This window comes from Lagopus leucura, unplaced genomic scaffold (genome assembly GCF_019238085.1).
Source record: "Lagopus leucura isolate 7727_CA_CO unplaced genomic scaffold, USGS_WTPT01 Super-Scaffold_100002, whole genome shotgun sequence".
Taxonomy (NCBI): Eukaryota; Metazoa; Chordata; class Aves; order Galliformes; family Phasianidae; genus Lagopus; species Lagopus leucura.
Genome location: NW_024962263.1, coordinates 55,526,953 through 55,544,587, shown reverse-complemented (window position 1 = coordinate 55,544,587; position 17,635 = coordinate 55,526,953). Strand labels below are relative to the sequence as shown.

General features: G+C 41.0%; 1 protein-coding gene across 4 annotated transcripts in view; it reads right to left on the bottom strand.

The window, feature by feature from the left end:
• The window catches only part of CHD7 (chromodomain helicase DNA binding protein 7), a 124,469-nt gene that overhangs the window by 69,308 nt on the left and 37,526 nt on the right, over window positions 1-17,635 (bottom strand). For all 4 annotated transcript variants that reach the window (XM_042868871.1, XM_042868873.1, XM_042868874.1 and 1 more), the window contains one exon: window positions 14,860-16,714. In XM_042868871.1, the coding sequence (XP_042724805.1) occupies window positions 14,860-16,539 (1,680 nt within the window). In that variant the 5' untranslated portion in view covers window positions 16,540-16,714. The remainder of the gene's footprint in view (window positions 1-14,859; window positions 16,715-17,635) is intronic.

Below are 17,635 nucleotides of genomic sequence, written 5' to 3'. Positions count from 1 at the left end.
AGTGCAAACAAAAACTACTGCCATACAAACAAGGTATCATATATTAAACAAAGATGTCATATACTAGGTATGGGGAAAGACAACAACAAAAGAGTTAAAAGCTATCCTTTTTAAAATAAAAACATATATTTAGATACGAGCATTTAATTTTCACTGTGCTCTTTAAATCATCTCCCCTGATTTCTGTCTCCCCAAAACAGAGTTGTAGAATCACAGAATGACTAAGATTGGAAAAGAACTCTGAGATCATCCAGTCCAACCATCCATCTACCATCACGTTTTCCACACTAAACCACATCCCTCAGTACATCATCTAAATGTTTCTTGAACACGTCCAGGGACAGTGACTCTATCAGCTTCCTGGGCAACCCACTCCAGCACCTGACCACTCTTCCAGAGAAGAAATTTTTCCTAACACCCAACCTGAGACTCCCCTGGCACAACTTGAGGCCATTTCCATGCTCACTTTCCAAAGCATGTAAAAGAGAAAGCAACAGAAAAATTCAACTGAATCACCTGCAGTTCTGTCAACTCACAGAAACGTGAACGCAAAAGGTACAATATATCTTCAGAAGCAATTCATTTTACACCAACTATACACATTTTATGAGAGGAAAAACTACTAGAGATTTAATGGTGCCAATTAAAAAGCTGAGAGTTTGAATGGTTCGATGGCTGAGTCACAGACCTTTGCCTATAATAGGTTCCATTATAGCCCTGAGCTCAAGAAGTGGGAAGAGGTTTGCAGATGACTAAGAGGATTCTGTATTTCTAAATGTTATTGCAAATGAAGGTGTCCTTTAAACATTGCACAGTTGTGACTGTGTCAGTTTGTGCTTCTCCAGATTCCTAGCTTTACTTCAGAAGTTCTGAAATTTGCAGACAAATTTGCAGACCGTTTACAACAAATACTTTGACAGAAATTAAGCCCATCTGTGTGAAGCCCTCACAATTTATGTACTATTTCATATACATGTCCAAACTAGAAACACTTCCATACTTCCAATTTTTGTTACCACTCCTGATTTTTGGTATTCATTTATGTTTACAGGTAAAAAGGTAAGACCAGATAGCTCAAGACTAAATTAGTTTGTACTTAACCACAGGATGCCTACAACCAACCAATGAGAAGAAGAAAATTAAAGGTTAATATGCATCTCAAGATGACACCCACTAAAACCAAGGAAGTGTTTGTCTAATGGCACAATTTTGTATACAGCTCTGATAATTCACATGAACAATTATCATCCTTAAAACAGACATATGCATGGATTATCTTAAAGGAGAAGGGTAGAAACTTCAGAGGTTGCTCTTTAAGAAAACAGCAGCTGATCCTTCTATAGCAAAGAAAAGGAATCAAGATGAAAGGTAAAACTGGCACAAAAACAAATTGAGTATAAAGCCAGCAATTAATATATTTAGCACAGAAAGTCTGATGCGTGTTCCAAGAATCGGAATAATCAGATTTGGGTCAGGATCTCCAAAAGGGGCATCGAAAGCAAAATCCAAGTGCTCTTTAAAGTGAAGTTTAATAAGGTTATGGAAAGTACTTTTTAAGATGGTAGTGTGACAGCTGGAGGCACAGCTCAATGGCCCATGCAGTCTTCACAAGTATCCTTCTCTGAAAGACTGCTGATGGTTGGGAAAAAAAAAAAAGAAAAAAAAAAAAAAAAAAAAGAACAAGATCTTGTTTAAATTTAAAAAAAAACACACATTTTAACAAACATAATTTGGAATGTGACAAACATTGGACATTCTAGTTCAAAAATTCACAAAATGTGCTTTAAGTACCCATTTATGTTTGATATTCTAGGGAAAAGGACATCTTGATTAAGCAAACAAGCAAGATGGGTAAGCCACACTTACCAAATTTTACATTAAGACCTGAAAAAAAAGAGGCTGATTGCCCCCAGAGGTTCCTACAGTAAACCTGTGCAATATAGTCAGAAAGAAAGAGCCATTACCTCTTTTACAAGCCTTACTTGGCTCACATCCTTAAAGCCTGCCAGCTATAAATACAAGTACTCAAACACCATTAAAAAAAAGCCTGTGATTTCAGATGTTTGTATTTAGTATATCTTCCTTTGACTAATAATTTCCCTTGTTCATGCGACAGCTGATGTACAAAATGCAGTAGTGCTACATGACATGGGAAGGGTTACTTTTTAAAGAAAGGTACCACAGTTCCAAGGCCCGGTTACCTGGCTTTTCTATTCCTTCTTTGCACAACTTTCCAAAAATAATGCAGTAGTCATTTTTATTTTGAGGCATTCTAGATAAAAGGCTTGAGAGAAGTAGAAGTAAGCAATTCATGAAGTTACCAGTCAACAGTTTCTGATTTACACAGCTACAGTATTTTAATGTTATTGATACATTTCTAAGGAGTGGGTGAGCGCAGGAGATGCTGGTATCCAACGGCAGCACATCTTTAATTTGCAATAGGAATATAACCAAAAAGGCTCCTGAGAGAATTTCACTCCTTATTTCTTCATGTTCTGTAGGAAACCTTGTTCCTCCTCAAGAGCATCAAGTGTATGTTTGGTGGCCCTGCTAGGCAGGGGGGTTGGAACTACATGATCCTTGAGGTCCCTTCCAACCCGGGTGATTCTGTGATTCTGTGATCTGTGAAGAGCATCCTGCACACAATGTCCCTAACAGACGAGATGTGAATCAAAGAGTACGAAAGACGACAGAACAAACCCTTCCTTTAGAATTACTTTCCAAAGAAACTGCAGAGAACTTGGAGAGCAGAGCCCCCACCCTGCCTCGATGGCTCCCAGACCTGTTAACCACCACCTAACCCCCATGTCCATCTCCACCCACAGAGAGAATTAGACTTATCACAGCAGTGTTTTAGTTTTGGCTGAATTCCTACAAATGAGTGCAGAGATGCCCAAAAGAGATGGAGAAAAGAAAATTTTCATCTTTTGCACCTATATGTAGGTACATTAGAGCTAAATAGGTAAAGTGGCTGAAAGGGAAATACAACATCCAGATCAGACTTAAACTACTCACAGCCCAGGTTTTCCTGTATAACGCACTTCTCTCCACGACTTTTTCTTTGCTTTTGAATACAAGCGTCTAGTTCTTCAGCATCTGCAACTTAGAGGATGTGTTCAGAAGCTAAAAGAAAAACATACTGATTGATTGTTTTACAGCTCTATGTCTGTGGCTTTCCAGCCATAACCTGGTGTTTCTGTAAGACTGACATAAGGTAGATATTTTCACATATATTGCGTTCTACAGTTCTGCACAAGAACCTCTGAATACCCAATCTAGACATAGCAAAAGTTCCTTCGATGCAAAAAGCTACATTCTAAAGCTTCATCATTAGAAGATGAAGCAGGATGTGAAACTACTTCCTCCAGCTTTTTGCCGTTCAGAGGACACAAGCATATAACAAGCCAATCTGACATCCAAGCATGGGCAACTGCTGAGGACAGAGCTGCGTGTGACCCTGCTGCTGCCACAGGTGCCCTTTGAGTCCAGCTGTAGGCAGAAGAGGGTGGAGGATTGTGGCCTGCGTGACACCAGGCGTACCCTGAACAGCCTGTTTCCACCTTGTCAAATGGAAACACTGATAGGGTTTGCTGGCCCCATCAGCCTGTTCCAACTGACTCACGTTACTCATGTGTTCTCTGGCAGAAGTCAGCAGACGTGCAGGGGACACACAGCAGGCTACAGGCATGCTATGTGCTTACTAATACCAGCCTATCAGACAATTCAGGTAGCAGACTTCAGTCTAACCGTTGACACCAGGTCCATGCTGAAGAGAGGTTTATCTTGCAGTATACAACGTTCCGCTGGCAATTTTCCCTTTATTTTTATTGTTTAATTTGTAAGCCTCTAGGAGTTTCCCAGCAATAGTACCACAACTCTATTTAGAAACTGCCCCTACATGTGCTGTTGTTTACTAGGTAAGCCTGCCTTCTGCCATCACCTGTCCCAGATCACAGGGTCTCTGGAGTGTGTGGGCAGCATGCTGGAATTGCCAACTTGAGGAGACCTTAATGCATACCCATGAATACAAAGCCAGAAGAGATCGACAGGAATCAGTTCTGTTTTCTTCTTAAGGTGGGAAGACAGCAGTTGTTCAATTGGCCTTCCTATTGCAGTATTTTATTAACTTCAGCATGACAAAGTGGGCTTGAAATCACAGACTTCTTTGAATGTAAATCCTCTGATACTATGTATGCTGCCCAAGATCCATTTATGTTAAAGAGCCCAAGATACTTCTCAAGCTCTCGCCTTTTAGTCACAGGAACAAATAAAGTCTTTGAATGCATTATCTAATATGCATATGATGACATGTCATAGCCAGGCCTTTTTCCAGCTCCTGGAGTAATTAAACTAAACTAACAATTAAATCAGAAAATATCATTAAAACTAAACTTACCCCCTGCATGCAAAAAAATACACTTCCTCTTCTGCGGACAAACACCTCATTTAGAGGTACCAATTGAGATAACTCTTAATTATAGCATCTAAATCATATTTTAGTTACCCAGCCAGTCTGATTAACATTGTTCTACGAAACACTAAGCACCTTATCTTTAGTAAAAGACCACCTAATGAGCTCCAGCTGTTCTTAACAAGAAAACCTATAGTAAAATGTAAAAATCCCTGTATAGCAGGTTTCAAATGCAATGCGCCTATGCAATATCAGGTTTTAATTTCATTTTATTTCATAACTGGAATTGTGTCTAAAGCAACGCATTACCACCTGTCCCTTTCCACCACCAAACTCGAGGCACAGCTTGGAACACAGCTCCCTGCTTTTAGTACTGAGCCCATTTGGGTTACTCTCCGCAAGCCGCAACAGCCACATATTGATTACAGCCTCAGTCCCAACTACACAACCTTTGCCATTCAGCAGCAGGAACTAGCAGCAGAAATAGCTGATGGTAAGCTGAGCTTTGGCCTTCAGTTTGTGGCCGTTGTGACAGTTTCTGGCTGCTACTGCGTGTCTTCCTCCATTATCCTATCCAGATGCATATTTCTGACAAAGTGCAGCCAAGCAAAATATTTCTGTGTTACATGACATGGGAAACAAGTTCTTGATCTACGCGGGGCTGTGCATTACAGAGGGGAACTGCAGAACTGTAGAACTGTTCTGCAGCCTCATGCTTAGGACTGCTACTGAGCACCTCATAAGCAGGAATATTAACAATATAGTCACGAAACAAATGGTTAACAAGCAATCTATCTCAAATAGCAAGAATCTCCTAGATCCCAAAGATCATGTCAGTCACAGAATTACCAGCTTTCCAACAAGTTTTCTTGAAATATTCCAGGGGAAGATAGCAGAGAAAAAGACCTAAGAACTCAGTAGCCTTCCAGTATTGTAGGCATTTATCCACATTTCCACAAATGACAGTCCTTGCCACAGTGAATATTTACAATATCCCATTAATAAGCTGATATGAAAAACAACTATAAAGCTCAAAATTTAGCATAGTTTTAGTAACTACTGTGCTTCACACACAGTTCTCTATGTAAAAGCAGAGATCAACACTTTACAGTAAGCACTGCTTTAAGTTCAAACTCACACTATATACTGCAATCCTCCCACTATATTTAGCAACAATTGGCTGCTAGAGAAAGACTTCTTCCAAAAATAAAATAAAGGACTTCATATCATTAAGTGCTCTCATGTAAGGAAAATTACAGTATTATCACAGTTATCAGAGTCTTGCAGGGCCAAAAGAGATATGAAGTACCAGAATGCAAGTGTTAGAGGGCCATCTGGAGAGGGGGAGAGATGGAGAAGAAGAGTGTAAAGAATGAAGTTCATATTGACAATTTGATTTCGGGAAGTTAGTTATGAAGCTTGTTACTCATCCTCTCTCTCTCTCTTATTATAAGAGCATTAAATTCAAAATCTATAGAAAATTAAATTCTTAATTACAATGGTCTTTATGTTCTTTGACTGTAGAGTTACATAAGACAAAGTACTATCTAAGAACAATTAAAATTTACTAATGCTTTTCTAATTCAACTGATTCACTTATTCAGTCTGTCTGATAAAAAAAAAAAATAAAGATCTGCTGTAAGTGGGTACACAATCCTTTTGGAAACTTGTACTGCATATGAAAATTTCTTCTTGACAGAAAATAAAATTTAACAAAATATAAAAAAGGGAAAGCCAAAATTTTACTGCTTGGCTTCCCCTAAAACATGCTATATCAATGTAAGTAAACAAACATTTTGTGCTGTGTACTGAAATGTTGCATTCTTTTAATTTCCCAAAATTAAGATATTCATAGTGTTCCATAAAAACCTGCCAAGCTCCAGAAATTAAGATTTGTTAACGTTTAATTTCTACAAGGTTAATCCATACCTTGTAAACCCAATCCCAGAAGTGTAAGCTTGTTCAGGACAATACAAGAGCTGCAGAAGTGGAAGAAACAACTGCTCCCTGACCGCTGGTACTGACACAGGGATGCAGGATGCACAGGTGTTGGAGCAACAGAAGCAAAAGAACAATTCCTACTGACAGCTGCAGATCTATTGGAAGGTGATTCGCTTGTCACTTGTTTGCCACTTTCTTCCACACTTGGTGCAACTTCCCTGCTCCCAGACTAACCTTTAGCATTGCTGAATTCCTACACAAGAGCCACTGACATTTTGTTGCATTAATTTACTTCCAACCACCTCACCTCTTACAAGCCTATTTCTTCCATAGGAGTCAGAAGAAGAGCAAGGAACTGACATGTTTTAGAGTACTGGATATCTGAATAAGAACCTGAATCAGGAGTTTTAAGACTTTGGGTTGTGAATAAATAACTTTCATGCTATTCATCAGTATTGTTCACTTTATAAACAGGAACAACATTGTTACTATCCTTGCCTAGCATTTGAGAGAAATTTAACTAAATACTTTCAAGATAACGTATCAAGATCAATAAAAAGCAGTAAGAAGGTTGGTTCAGGAGTTTATAAATCAAACTCATGCTCTGACCACTAAACCATCCTATCTATCACTTCTGTTTCATCATAAAGAAGTCACAGAAATTAATTTGAGTTTTATTTTTAAGTTCTATTGATTATGTTGAAGGGAAAAAAAAAAGCAAACAAGGCATTCAAGCTCAAGGAAAACAATTCACTGATAGATGTTGGAAGTGTCTTCCCTCATTTCAACACACATGATACACATAACAAATGTGCACAGCTCTCTTTGCTGGAAAGAGGGCATTCTTTCATCTCTTCAGTAACAAAATAGCTGCAAATATCTCAGGTGGAAGAAGAGTTCTTTTTTAAAGAAATAAGATGTTTGTTCACAAATCACAAATATGTTCTGAAAACAAATCACCTTTTATGAAAAATGGAGCAATAGTGGAAAGCTAAAAAGAACACACAAAGAAGGTCAAATCTGACCACTGCTGTAGTTCTATAAAACAGGACCAAGCTTTGGCTTCTAAAGGAGGTTCTAACCTATCTAAACTGAGGGGACACTAGAGCTGGTAACTGAGAGCAAGTTCTACAGAGCCCAGTGCTCATATAAGGTATTAACAGACATTCAGTTCAAGTCCAGAGGACGGAAGAACAACCCCTGTCTTCTCAGGCATTCCCACTCCTGCATCACCAGCTGGGCAATTCTGAGGTCAGCACGAGCAGATGCTGGAACGTGACCCAGCCAGATGCAACCTGGCCTGAGGAGCATCCCTAAAAGCACAAAGGCTCACTGAACAATTATGTGTGCTGACATAAAGAAACAGTTAAGATTCTGCATCCCAGTCTTCATTCAGCTTTTTTTGTGGCTTTTGTTTTATTTCAGCACTGACCAGCAAGGGCTCAGGAGGCAGGTGGCTCAAGCAGTGAGCACATGGACAGTGACTCGCTGAACTTCTCCATCTCCACTTTAGCGCTGGCTGCTGGCCATTTCCTCTCTGTCTCTCCTGCTCAGTGCTGCTTCACTAAGTCAGCTCCGTTTTGCTTTCCTTTCCCTGAGCACTGCTTCCTGCCCGTGTTTCCTACCACACTCCCCAGAACCAGTTTGCTTCCAGCCCCTTCTGTGAGCCTCTGCATTGGTCAAAAGGAAGATGTGCACAAAGACGCTTTAATTACGAAGGCGGGGGAAGGGGGAATTCAAGGATGTTTCTCTCTTCTGAGCTGCTAATCTTTATGCTGTTGACCAAAAAGAAAAAAAGCACCAAATATTTATAGATAAAATCTCAAATGAAAAACCCAGCAGTTTGTTCCCCAAACCCAGACCACACTACCACTTGTAAAATACATATCCATAGCATTAAAAGAATGCGGACATCTAGAAAGATGAGAATCATAGGATCACAGAACCATAGAAAGGTCTGGGTTGATAAGACCACCACAAAGATCATTGAGTTTCAACCCCCCTGCCATGTACAGGGTCACCAACCACCAGACCAGGCTGCCCAGAGCCACATCCAGCCTGGCCTTGAATGCCCTCAGGGATGGGGCATCCACAACCTCCTTGGGAAGCCTGTTCCAGTCCATCACCACCCTCCAATTGAAAAACTTCCTCCTATGAGCATAAAGAAAGCAATGGAATGTACAAAGACAACATATCTGATGCAATTCTGAGACACTGTTCAGGTGATACCATCTCTTTAAAAAAAAATTCTCATTCCAGTATGTTAGCTTCTGAACTAACTGAATTATCAGCTCTTTCATTACAATTTGATTTAGAAAATGCCAAAGTCAAAAAGCATTGTTCTTCTGAACAGAAGGAACAAACAGCCTCTAAAGGCAAATGTTAAAAATCTAACGTGAAAGGCAAGGTTTCCACCAGAGTGGAAACAGGTACATCTACTGTAGTCAGAGGACAGAAAGAGCGGGCACTTATGCCAGCAAAGGCTGGTAAGTGAAAAACCACCATGCCTCAAATTCCACACATAAAAGCAGGATGGAAGACCGGGAGAACCCACAATAAAAACACAGGAAATTACTAATTCAACTGCAACTTACTCCTTACTAAAATTGTCACTGCATTTAAAGAAAGAGAAAATAAAAGTCAAGTGTTTCTCCTTTCATTTATTCGAGCTCTGCCGTGTTTTAATTTATGTAAGCTGACAATGGGGTCATAGGAGGGTTCTTCCTACAATATCAGTTTTCAATCATGAAAAAAGCTTCCCTGAAACAACAGATTTAAATTTTTTTCACATAAATATAAAATATAACAATGTGTTCAGTCATGGAAAAAGAAGATGATTGCCAAATCCCACTGGAAGAGACCACCAGCAGATGAGAATACAGTATTTAAGAACTGAAGAGCACCACAATTTAACAATATTTCTAGCTAGCCGATTCCCCAGATAATCCAAATGATTCAGAAGGAAAAAACACATTCGAGTCACCAACGTATCATAGGAAGTTTCAACATAATCATGCTGAGGAACAAGTCTGGTAACTCTTAAGCCTTCAAAATCAGTATGCTGATGCAGACTTGTATTTTTATGCTAATGCTGCAAACTAGCTCTACCCAAAACTCAAGAGCAGATAATTTAATGGCACAAATTATTCTCATTCCAGTCAAATCACAGCACCTGAGGGAATAGGTATTCCTGAAGCTGCTTGTACCTTCTTAACACTTAAAAAACAAACAAAAAAAATATGTAGCCAAACTACCTCAAATCTAAATTTTTGGCCCAAATGCCTACTAACTCCAGAACCACTCTAACCTCCCATATATAAAAGCACACAGAGCCTTCTGAAGGCTGAGAAAGAAATAAGTTTTTTGATCTCTTAATACCAATTATTAGAGTTGAACATATCTATGGAGTTTCAAAACACCAACTTTTGTATCCTGGCAAAAGCATTAGGTATCAGTTATTACAGCCTTTGAGAGACCTGGACGCGAAGCAGCTCACAGCCGAACTAAGTTATTAGTGCCCCAAGATGCCAACTAGAAGTGAAAGAGCTTCTCATTCAAAACAAGAAGCACCCATCAGCAGTTTTTCGGGCTTTTTTGTTTGTTTGTTTTTCATTTTTGAAGCCGTTCTCCTTATTTACAGGAAAACAGTAAAAAAAAAAAATTCTAAGCACTCAATATCTGATAAATTTTTCTCTGGAGAGGTGGGACGGTGCGTATGAATATTCACTTCCAGGAACAATCCTAGACATCATTCTTTACTAAACAAGATTCCCTAACACACAGTGAAAGTTAGTTATGCAAAGACAGTAAGAAGATGAGGACTCCTTCTCCCTACTATTCCCAGGCATTAAAAAATGCAAGTAGTCAGGAAAATCAACTTCATTTGAGCGTGCCAGTAGTACTGACTTAACATGCACTCTCTGCTGAGTTAGAATATCGCTTCAGATCACTCCAGTTGATAACAGTTTGCATTAATACCCCTCTTCATTCTGCTATATCCAAGTATAATTTACGCTGAGGCAGCGTAAGCACGAAGTTTTAATTGCAGAAAGGCCCTGGTATCTGGGATGAGTCTGCTGATGACTCAGCTGGACTTTCCCTGCCTCCTCCCCAACAGGGAAGGGTAGGAAATGTCAAAAGAATGCATTTAGGCTGAAGAGAGCCAAGAGTTATCACGGAAAGCCAAGTCACACACCCACAGGTAAACAAGGCAGAAGAAAACTGGTAGTGAACTGGTAACACAAAACAAAAACCTTCTCCAAAAGAGGCTGGGCACCTTAACATGGTATTCTTCAACCTTGGCAGTGCTGCTGTAGAGTCCTACCATTTAATCTAGTATCGAAGCTATTACCATAACTGTTTGTTGTTTAAGAATTCCTATATTTGATTATAAAGAATGCAGATCACATCATGTTTATGGTACACACTTAATGAATAGGGCTCGAAACTTCAGCCTACACAGTAGCCAGCAGCTACTGTAAACAAAAAGTTCCATAGAACAAAACGCCCAGCATAGTTTATTCTTGGCAGAAAAACCTCTTACACTCAAATGCTTTCAACGATTTTTGAAAGTGCTGATATTTAAGAGCAACTATACAGTATCAGAGTCCCCCTTCCCAAAGGCCTATCTGATATCCCTTCTCTAGTAAGTCTGTGGAAGAGTAGAACTAAATACACATATAAAGGAGATGTATCTTGAGAATGAACTCTGCTACTTGTTTATGGCACTGGTCTGCTGAGCCAAATGTGGTGTCTTCATATTTATCCAACCCTGATGCATTTTTCTATACTGTGTTATAGTATATTCTATTCTATGCTGAGATCAGCATCTTAACGTGCTGTTTTGAGCTTGCCAGCTGACAATATGCTGAACACCCTTGAAGTATCCAGGAGACAAACAACCTTCTCCAAGCACCCATATTGCTCACAGTTTCAAAACTGCATCTTCCCTTCTCCCCAAACCATCACTTGCTTCCCTTTAACTACTGCTTATTTACTGAGGCCTAAAGAAGGGACCCAGAGCTGCACAGCACTTGCCACGTAGGCATACCATGCACATATGCACAACACAACAGCAATCTGTGTTCTGCTCTCCACTATTTCTATAGCAATGCCTACTGCTCTGTTTCTTTGACTGTCAGAGCACATTTTCAGATAGTCATCCAACAACCAGGATTCTGTTCCCAAGCAGAGATCTTTGTTAGACATTCAAACTGCCCAAGCATTATGCCTTGATTTACACAGCTTACAGCCAAGCAATTGATGCTCCTGTCCATTTAGCTTCATCACTGCAGGCTCCACCTCACCCCTGCACTTGGCACTCAGTTTTGAGCACATTAAAGACAGCAGCAAATTTTGCATTTGACTTTCCACTCTTTTCCACGTCATATATGAATATTTTGGAGGGCAGAAGCTCACCAGCCCAACACAGATACTCCCCCTTTGAAAACAAACAAGCTGCTCCTACCCTCTGCTTTGTACATTGGCCAAGCAACTGGCCACCACAGAACCTGTCTCCCCACCCCACAGCCTTTGCTGAAGTACATTTCCAAAACAGGACTTGAAAATCAAGCACATCTACTGAATGTCCCAACACGATGGTGTGCATGTAAATATCTATAACTCTACTGAAGCCAGGAAATCACTGATAACAAGGCCCTATTAACCACATCTAGCTCTTAGCTATTAATCTAGCCCTGCTAAGTTGTCAATCACCAGCTGTACCTCTCAGCCAAAATAAGTAGCAGTTTTGAACACACAGAGAAATAAAGAACTCTAGAATCGACACAGCAATTCTTTTCAAGTTAAAAGCAAAAGAACTTCACTTTCCTTCCAACATATCTAAAAACAAAACAGTAATTTGGTTAACCACAAGTATTACAGCCTTCCCATGATAAGGCTAGCTTTAAATCACTGAAAAATAATTACTAAGATGGCTTCTGTTGATTTAAAAATACACAGTGATTTTCATTTACCGCCTAAATTCATTTTGTTGATTCATTTTATACAAATAAAATCAAATCAGTCATTTAAATAACTGTTGCTCAGCGAACAGTTTTCTGCCAGCTGACATGAAGGAGAAACCACGACTGAGGCAGGATAGCTGCAGATTCTGCATTCAATCTTAAGAGCAGGGTTTGTTGGGGTTTTTTTTTGCACATCTGCATTTTTTTTTCCCCAGGGGGTGAGGAGGAGTTGGGCTTTCATTGACTTTAACAATTTATATTTGATCCAAACAGTTTTCCAGGGGGAAATGCCTGCCTGTCAAGTATTTCATTACTACAGTCAGATCTCAAACTAATTACTTAATGGGAAGGTATGTTAACAATAACTTCTACTAAATGAAAACTTAACAGAAGTAGGCTAACAGAGAAGTTACTTGGCTAGCTACAACTGCTTGAATTACAGATTTTAATCAAATAACTTGAGTTATAGTGTGGTTTTCCTCTAATTATTTAGTTTCAGCACTTACCTCCAAGTTATTCATCTGCAGTTCAAAACTCTTTGCTCAAAAACTATGAGCACAGTTTGCACAGCTCATTTAAGAGTTGAGCTGTCTGTATTCTACCTCTCCAGTTAAAAGGAAACGAATGCCCCAAGAACATTTAAAACGCGTTCCCATTCCACAAGCAGACGTTCCCCTCCCAAACCATCTGCTGCTGCTAAAAAGAAGTTTACTGGATGATCAGATGAAATCACAGAATTAACTCCACTGCTGAAGACTGCAGCTTTAGAGCACAGCCCTTATTACAGTCATCTTAAGTCTTTCCACATCTCCACTATTGCTAGCTGTGAAAGATATCGGTAATGCTGGGTTTTGTCCCTTTAGTTTTATAAGTCTCATTTTACCATTTTCACAATTTTCTTTCAAGTTTTTGTTTTTTTCCTGCTGGATGCATCAGTTCTCTTCAGGGTAAAAAAAAAACCCAGCATCTAACCTTGTACTCCTTTTCCTGAACCCTAAGCCTTTCTCTATTGCTCACATTTCTCCACGTCCTCATGCATCCTTTTCAAAATTTCTGCTAGTTGTCTTGGATTTTTCAATGCAGTCTTGAGCACTTACGGGCTGCTTAGCCACGAAGACAATAACACAGGAGGCACCATTAAGAACTAACCAGCCAGGAACACACCACCCTATGGCCATGCAAGAAGGGTTATTTACGCTCTCCAAAGTGTGCACATGGAGGCGGGGGAGGGGCAGGAGGGAAAGAGGAAAGGCCACCATATGTACAACATTTCACACCTATTTTACGGGAGGCAGGGGAGAGAAAGACAGCCATGAAGCTACCGTGTCCCCTTTCAAGAGCAGAGCTTCCTCTTCCTTTCAGTGTAGTCTCTGTCCTTTCCCTCACCCCGAGGCAGCACGGATCTCCCTCCCAGGACTAGATTACCCTCCAGCATGCCCTGTGCTACCCCCTTGGAGAATGTGGAAGCCTCTCCCAGCTGCTGAGCTGCTCCATCCACCACTCCTCGTCAGCTGCCTCTCCACAGCACATACATCTGATTCCCAGACCCACCTCATGCTGTGTGGAGCAGCGAACAGAAGCAGCCGGCAGGCAGCAGAGGAGGAGACTGCTGAGCAGCTGCCTTCCTCACAGTCCTGGGACACTGGCTAGGGCAGCTGTTTTTATGATTTATTATATATTATTTATGGCTGATTGTAACATCGTATCATTATGACTGCATTCCAACAATTGTCTCCAAATATTTACGGGCAGAGCTACTTGGCATTAATTACTGAGTGGCTTTAAAAATAATTAAACCTCTGATATCTTGGCCACCTATTCATTCAGTACCAAAACCCCTAGAATGGTCGACTGATAGAGCCAGAGGCAAGCCATGGCAAATCAAAGGATCCCAAAAGGCACTTTTGCAGCTCAGTATACTAACATGCAGTCAAACTTGCTAAGCTACAGAGGGATCAAGATGTTTAAATGTTTCTAGCTTTTAACTGAAAAATAACGTGGAAGCAATATATTTTTCACTAAAACTCGGCAGATCAAAGCCTCAGTAAAATAGAACTTTTGTCTTACTTGAGATTTTATGTAAGCCTCAGAAAAATTGGTTTTAGACTATGATTCACATCTGCTGAATTCTATTGCACAAACTGCTGCCCCTTCACAAATTCCTTAAAATATACACTCCTTTTAGCAAGTTGCAAATATGGAAGATATAAGCTTAAATTAGAATTCCCACACGTGCTTTCCATTTCCCCCTCAAAAGAACCAACAAGAAATTAAAAAAGCAGTACTCAGTTTGTCCTGTTGCTATAATCATATTTCAGTCTATCCATAAAGCCATCCTGTAATAATTACTGTAAAAACATCAGCAAGCTACGTGAACCTTATTTTACCTTTAGCTTCTGTGTACCAAGAAAGTCACATAATGAGCAAAAGAACAGTGTAGTCAAGCAAGAACAACTGCTTTGAAGCCACAGATCTCGTGCATACTCAAATGCATTTACAATCATGCAAAACATTTTTTTTTATTCATCGGAAGCAGCTTACCTGAAGGACAGGCACTTTTTGTGGTGTGTTTTGTGGTGACTGGTGAAGCTGTGCCCAAGGCTGATGATGAGGATGCGGCGGTGGTGAAGACTGATGATGTATCCCTGGATGAGGCTGCATGGGAGGACAGGTTGGCATTTGCTGTTGAAAAGACTGCTGTTGACTAGGAAGCTGCTGGCCAGATATTAGTCGTTCTTGTATTGCTTGTGGATCCGCAAGGCCAACGCCTGGACAACCATTTGGTCTCATGTGCCCACCCATCTCCCGTGGTGTTGAAGACATACCCATAAAAGGACGATTCTGTTGCATGTTTCTGGGGCCCATATTCCTTTGTCCAATTCCCATGGCACCAGGGGGCTGGTGTGATGGCTGAGGATGGGGTATATTTGGATAACTGCCAACTTCCATTGGTATTCCAGCACTACCGGGCCTAACCTGTGGAGGAGGCGTACCTGCTGGATTACTCATTGCTTTCATAGGTGACATGGGAGGTGGAGAGGCATAAGTTCCCTGAGGCTGTGAAGGGTGCATAGTTTGCGTGTTCATTTGGTTAAGTGAGCCACTAGGGTGGATGGGTTGCTGGTGCATTAGTCCTTGACCACTGTTTGATGGAAATCCTACAGCATTTGGGTATCTTGGTACAGACTGATTCATTGGAGTGTTATTTGTAAGGCCTAAATTCTGATTCATCCCTGTATTATTAACTAATCCCTGATTAAGGTTACTGTAAGGATATCGAGAATACTGCCCTGAGTTGTTTATAGTAGGTGAGGGTACCGTCTGGCTCCGAGAACTAAAATTAAGTGTTTGCGGCCTAACAGCACCCTGCTGGGGAGGATTAGGGGAGAATCTAGGGCTGTGGGCTACTGATTCTCCATGGAGAGCAGTGGGGGGATGGTGGTGAAATTGCTGGACTGAATGTCGCAAAGAAGGTGCCATACTGGGATTCTGCTGGGGCACATGAGACAAGTGGCCAGGTCCTGAGGTGGCAATGAAAGGGTTTCCCTGATTGAGGCCTTCCTGGCCTTGAGAAAACTGGTTCATCCTCTGCTGTTGCGGCTGACCGTGCTGTTGCATTGAAAAATCACCACGAGCCATGTAGTTTCCCATCTGCTGCATGTGCTGAGGATGGCCCTGCCCGGGGGGTCCGGAGGGTGCTTGTGGCGGCTGTGTCGGTTGCGGCTGTTGCTGCTGCTGCTGGTATGGTGCTCTTATCTGGTCTGGCACTTGAACTGCCCGCGGCCCCCACATCGAGCCACTGTCTACGAAGGGTTGCCCGTGTCTTTCGTTCTGCATGCTGGGATAGACTCCCATCTGACCACTAGCACCGCTGCCATGAGGAACCTGAGGAACGGGAGGGTTGTGATACTGTGAATGAGGAGACGCTATACCATTCCCAGGGGCATTGCTTATCATTCTGTTCGGCTGATCCATCAGGTGCATTTTCTGCTGTTCGTATTGATTATAGTGATCAAAATGGGTCAACTTTGCTTGATTTTGATTTGCAGGGGGATGATGAAGAGATGACTGTAAAGAGGGAAATCCTTGATCCATGGGCATTTGCTGCCCCATGGGATTTACTGTGTTTTCAGGATATCCACATTCTCCGAGACCTTCCAGCCCTTCACTGAAAATATTCCCATCTTCTCCAAACAGACTCATCATTCCTGGATCTGCCATCTTTTTGCAGCACACAGCTCCTTGGAGCTACAACTAGAACGCTAGTCTGTGCTTCACCTCGGTGAGGTGTTTTGTCCTCAAAGCCTTTAATCCTCAACTAATCTCCTTCATGTCATTCCATATTTCCTTAATTCTTTTGGACCACGCAGTGTCAGGCAAAGTCTGGTTACTGCTCCTAGAAGCGGGGGAAGGGAGAGAAAGAAAGGAAAATATTGAAATAAGGAACATCGGGCAACGTAAAGAAAACACAGTTGACTGTTTTCTGTACAATGACAGCTAGTTTCAGCCCCCGAAACACATCTTAAAAATCTATTTCACTTTAAGAAGCTTGCATCGTCTTTATCAGAAGCTTTATTATGATAGGGAGTTCGGAAGCAAGCAAAACACTACCCTTAACCTTAAATTAATCCACTCACTACACATCCTAGCGTTCCTTTCTTGGGTGGAATAGAACAAAAGAACACAACATGCAGCAGCAGCAGCTGCCACAGCAGGTAGGCAGATGCATGAATATAGCCAAGCAGCCCATCTGCCGAACTAAAGCCCTGAAAACGCTCTAGTTACCAACAGCATGTCCTTAACCTTATTCCCTTGAGCTGCGTAATCAGATGAGCAAGCAGAAGCACCGAGTCCTGCGACAGACTAAAGTTAGTCATACGGAGAACAGATTTCTCAAACACACAGAGGTGACCCTTGAAAATATACAAAACTCCAAGACCCAACTTAATGCTTAGGAGAAAAATACATATGTTTAGCTGTTTTTTGTTTTGTTTTGTTTGCTTAATATATCTTTTATCTTAATTTAACAAAATTACAAACTGAAAGACAACTTGACGTGTCCACCCGTTTCAGCGAAACTATTAGATTCTTCATTTTATGACACTGAACCCACGCCATAATTTCCTTAACACCATCACCACCCTTCATTAGGCATCTTCAAGTAATCATGAGACTAACAGCAACCATGGCAATACAGAAGACCACACTAAAGTTTTGTTCTGCCCATATTTACTATCTGTATCACTTGTGAAGGAGAATTAGCTATGGCAAGAGAAGTTAAATAGTAAAACGGTTTGCACTTGGACTTGGGGGGGAG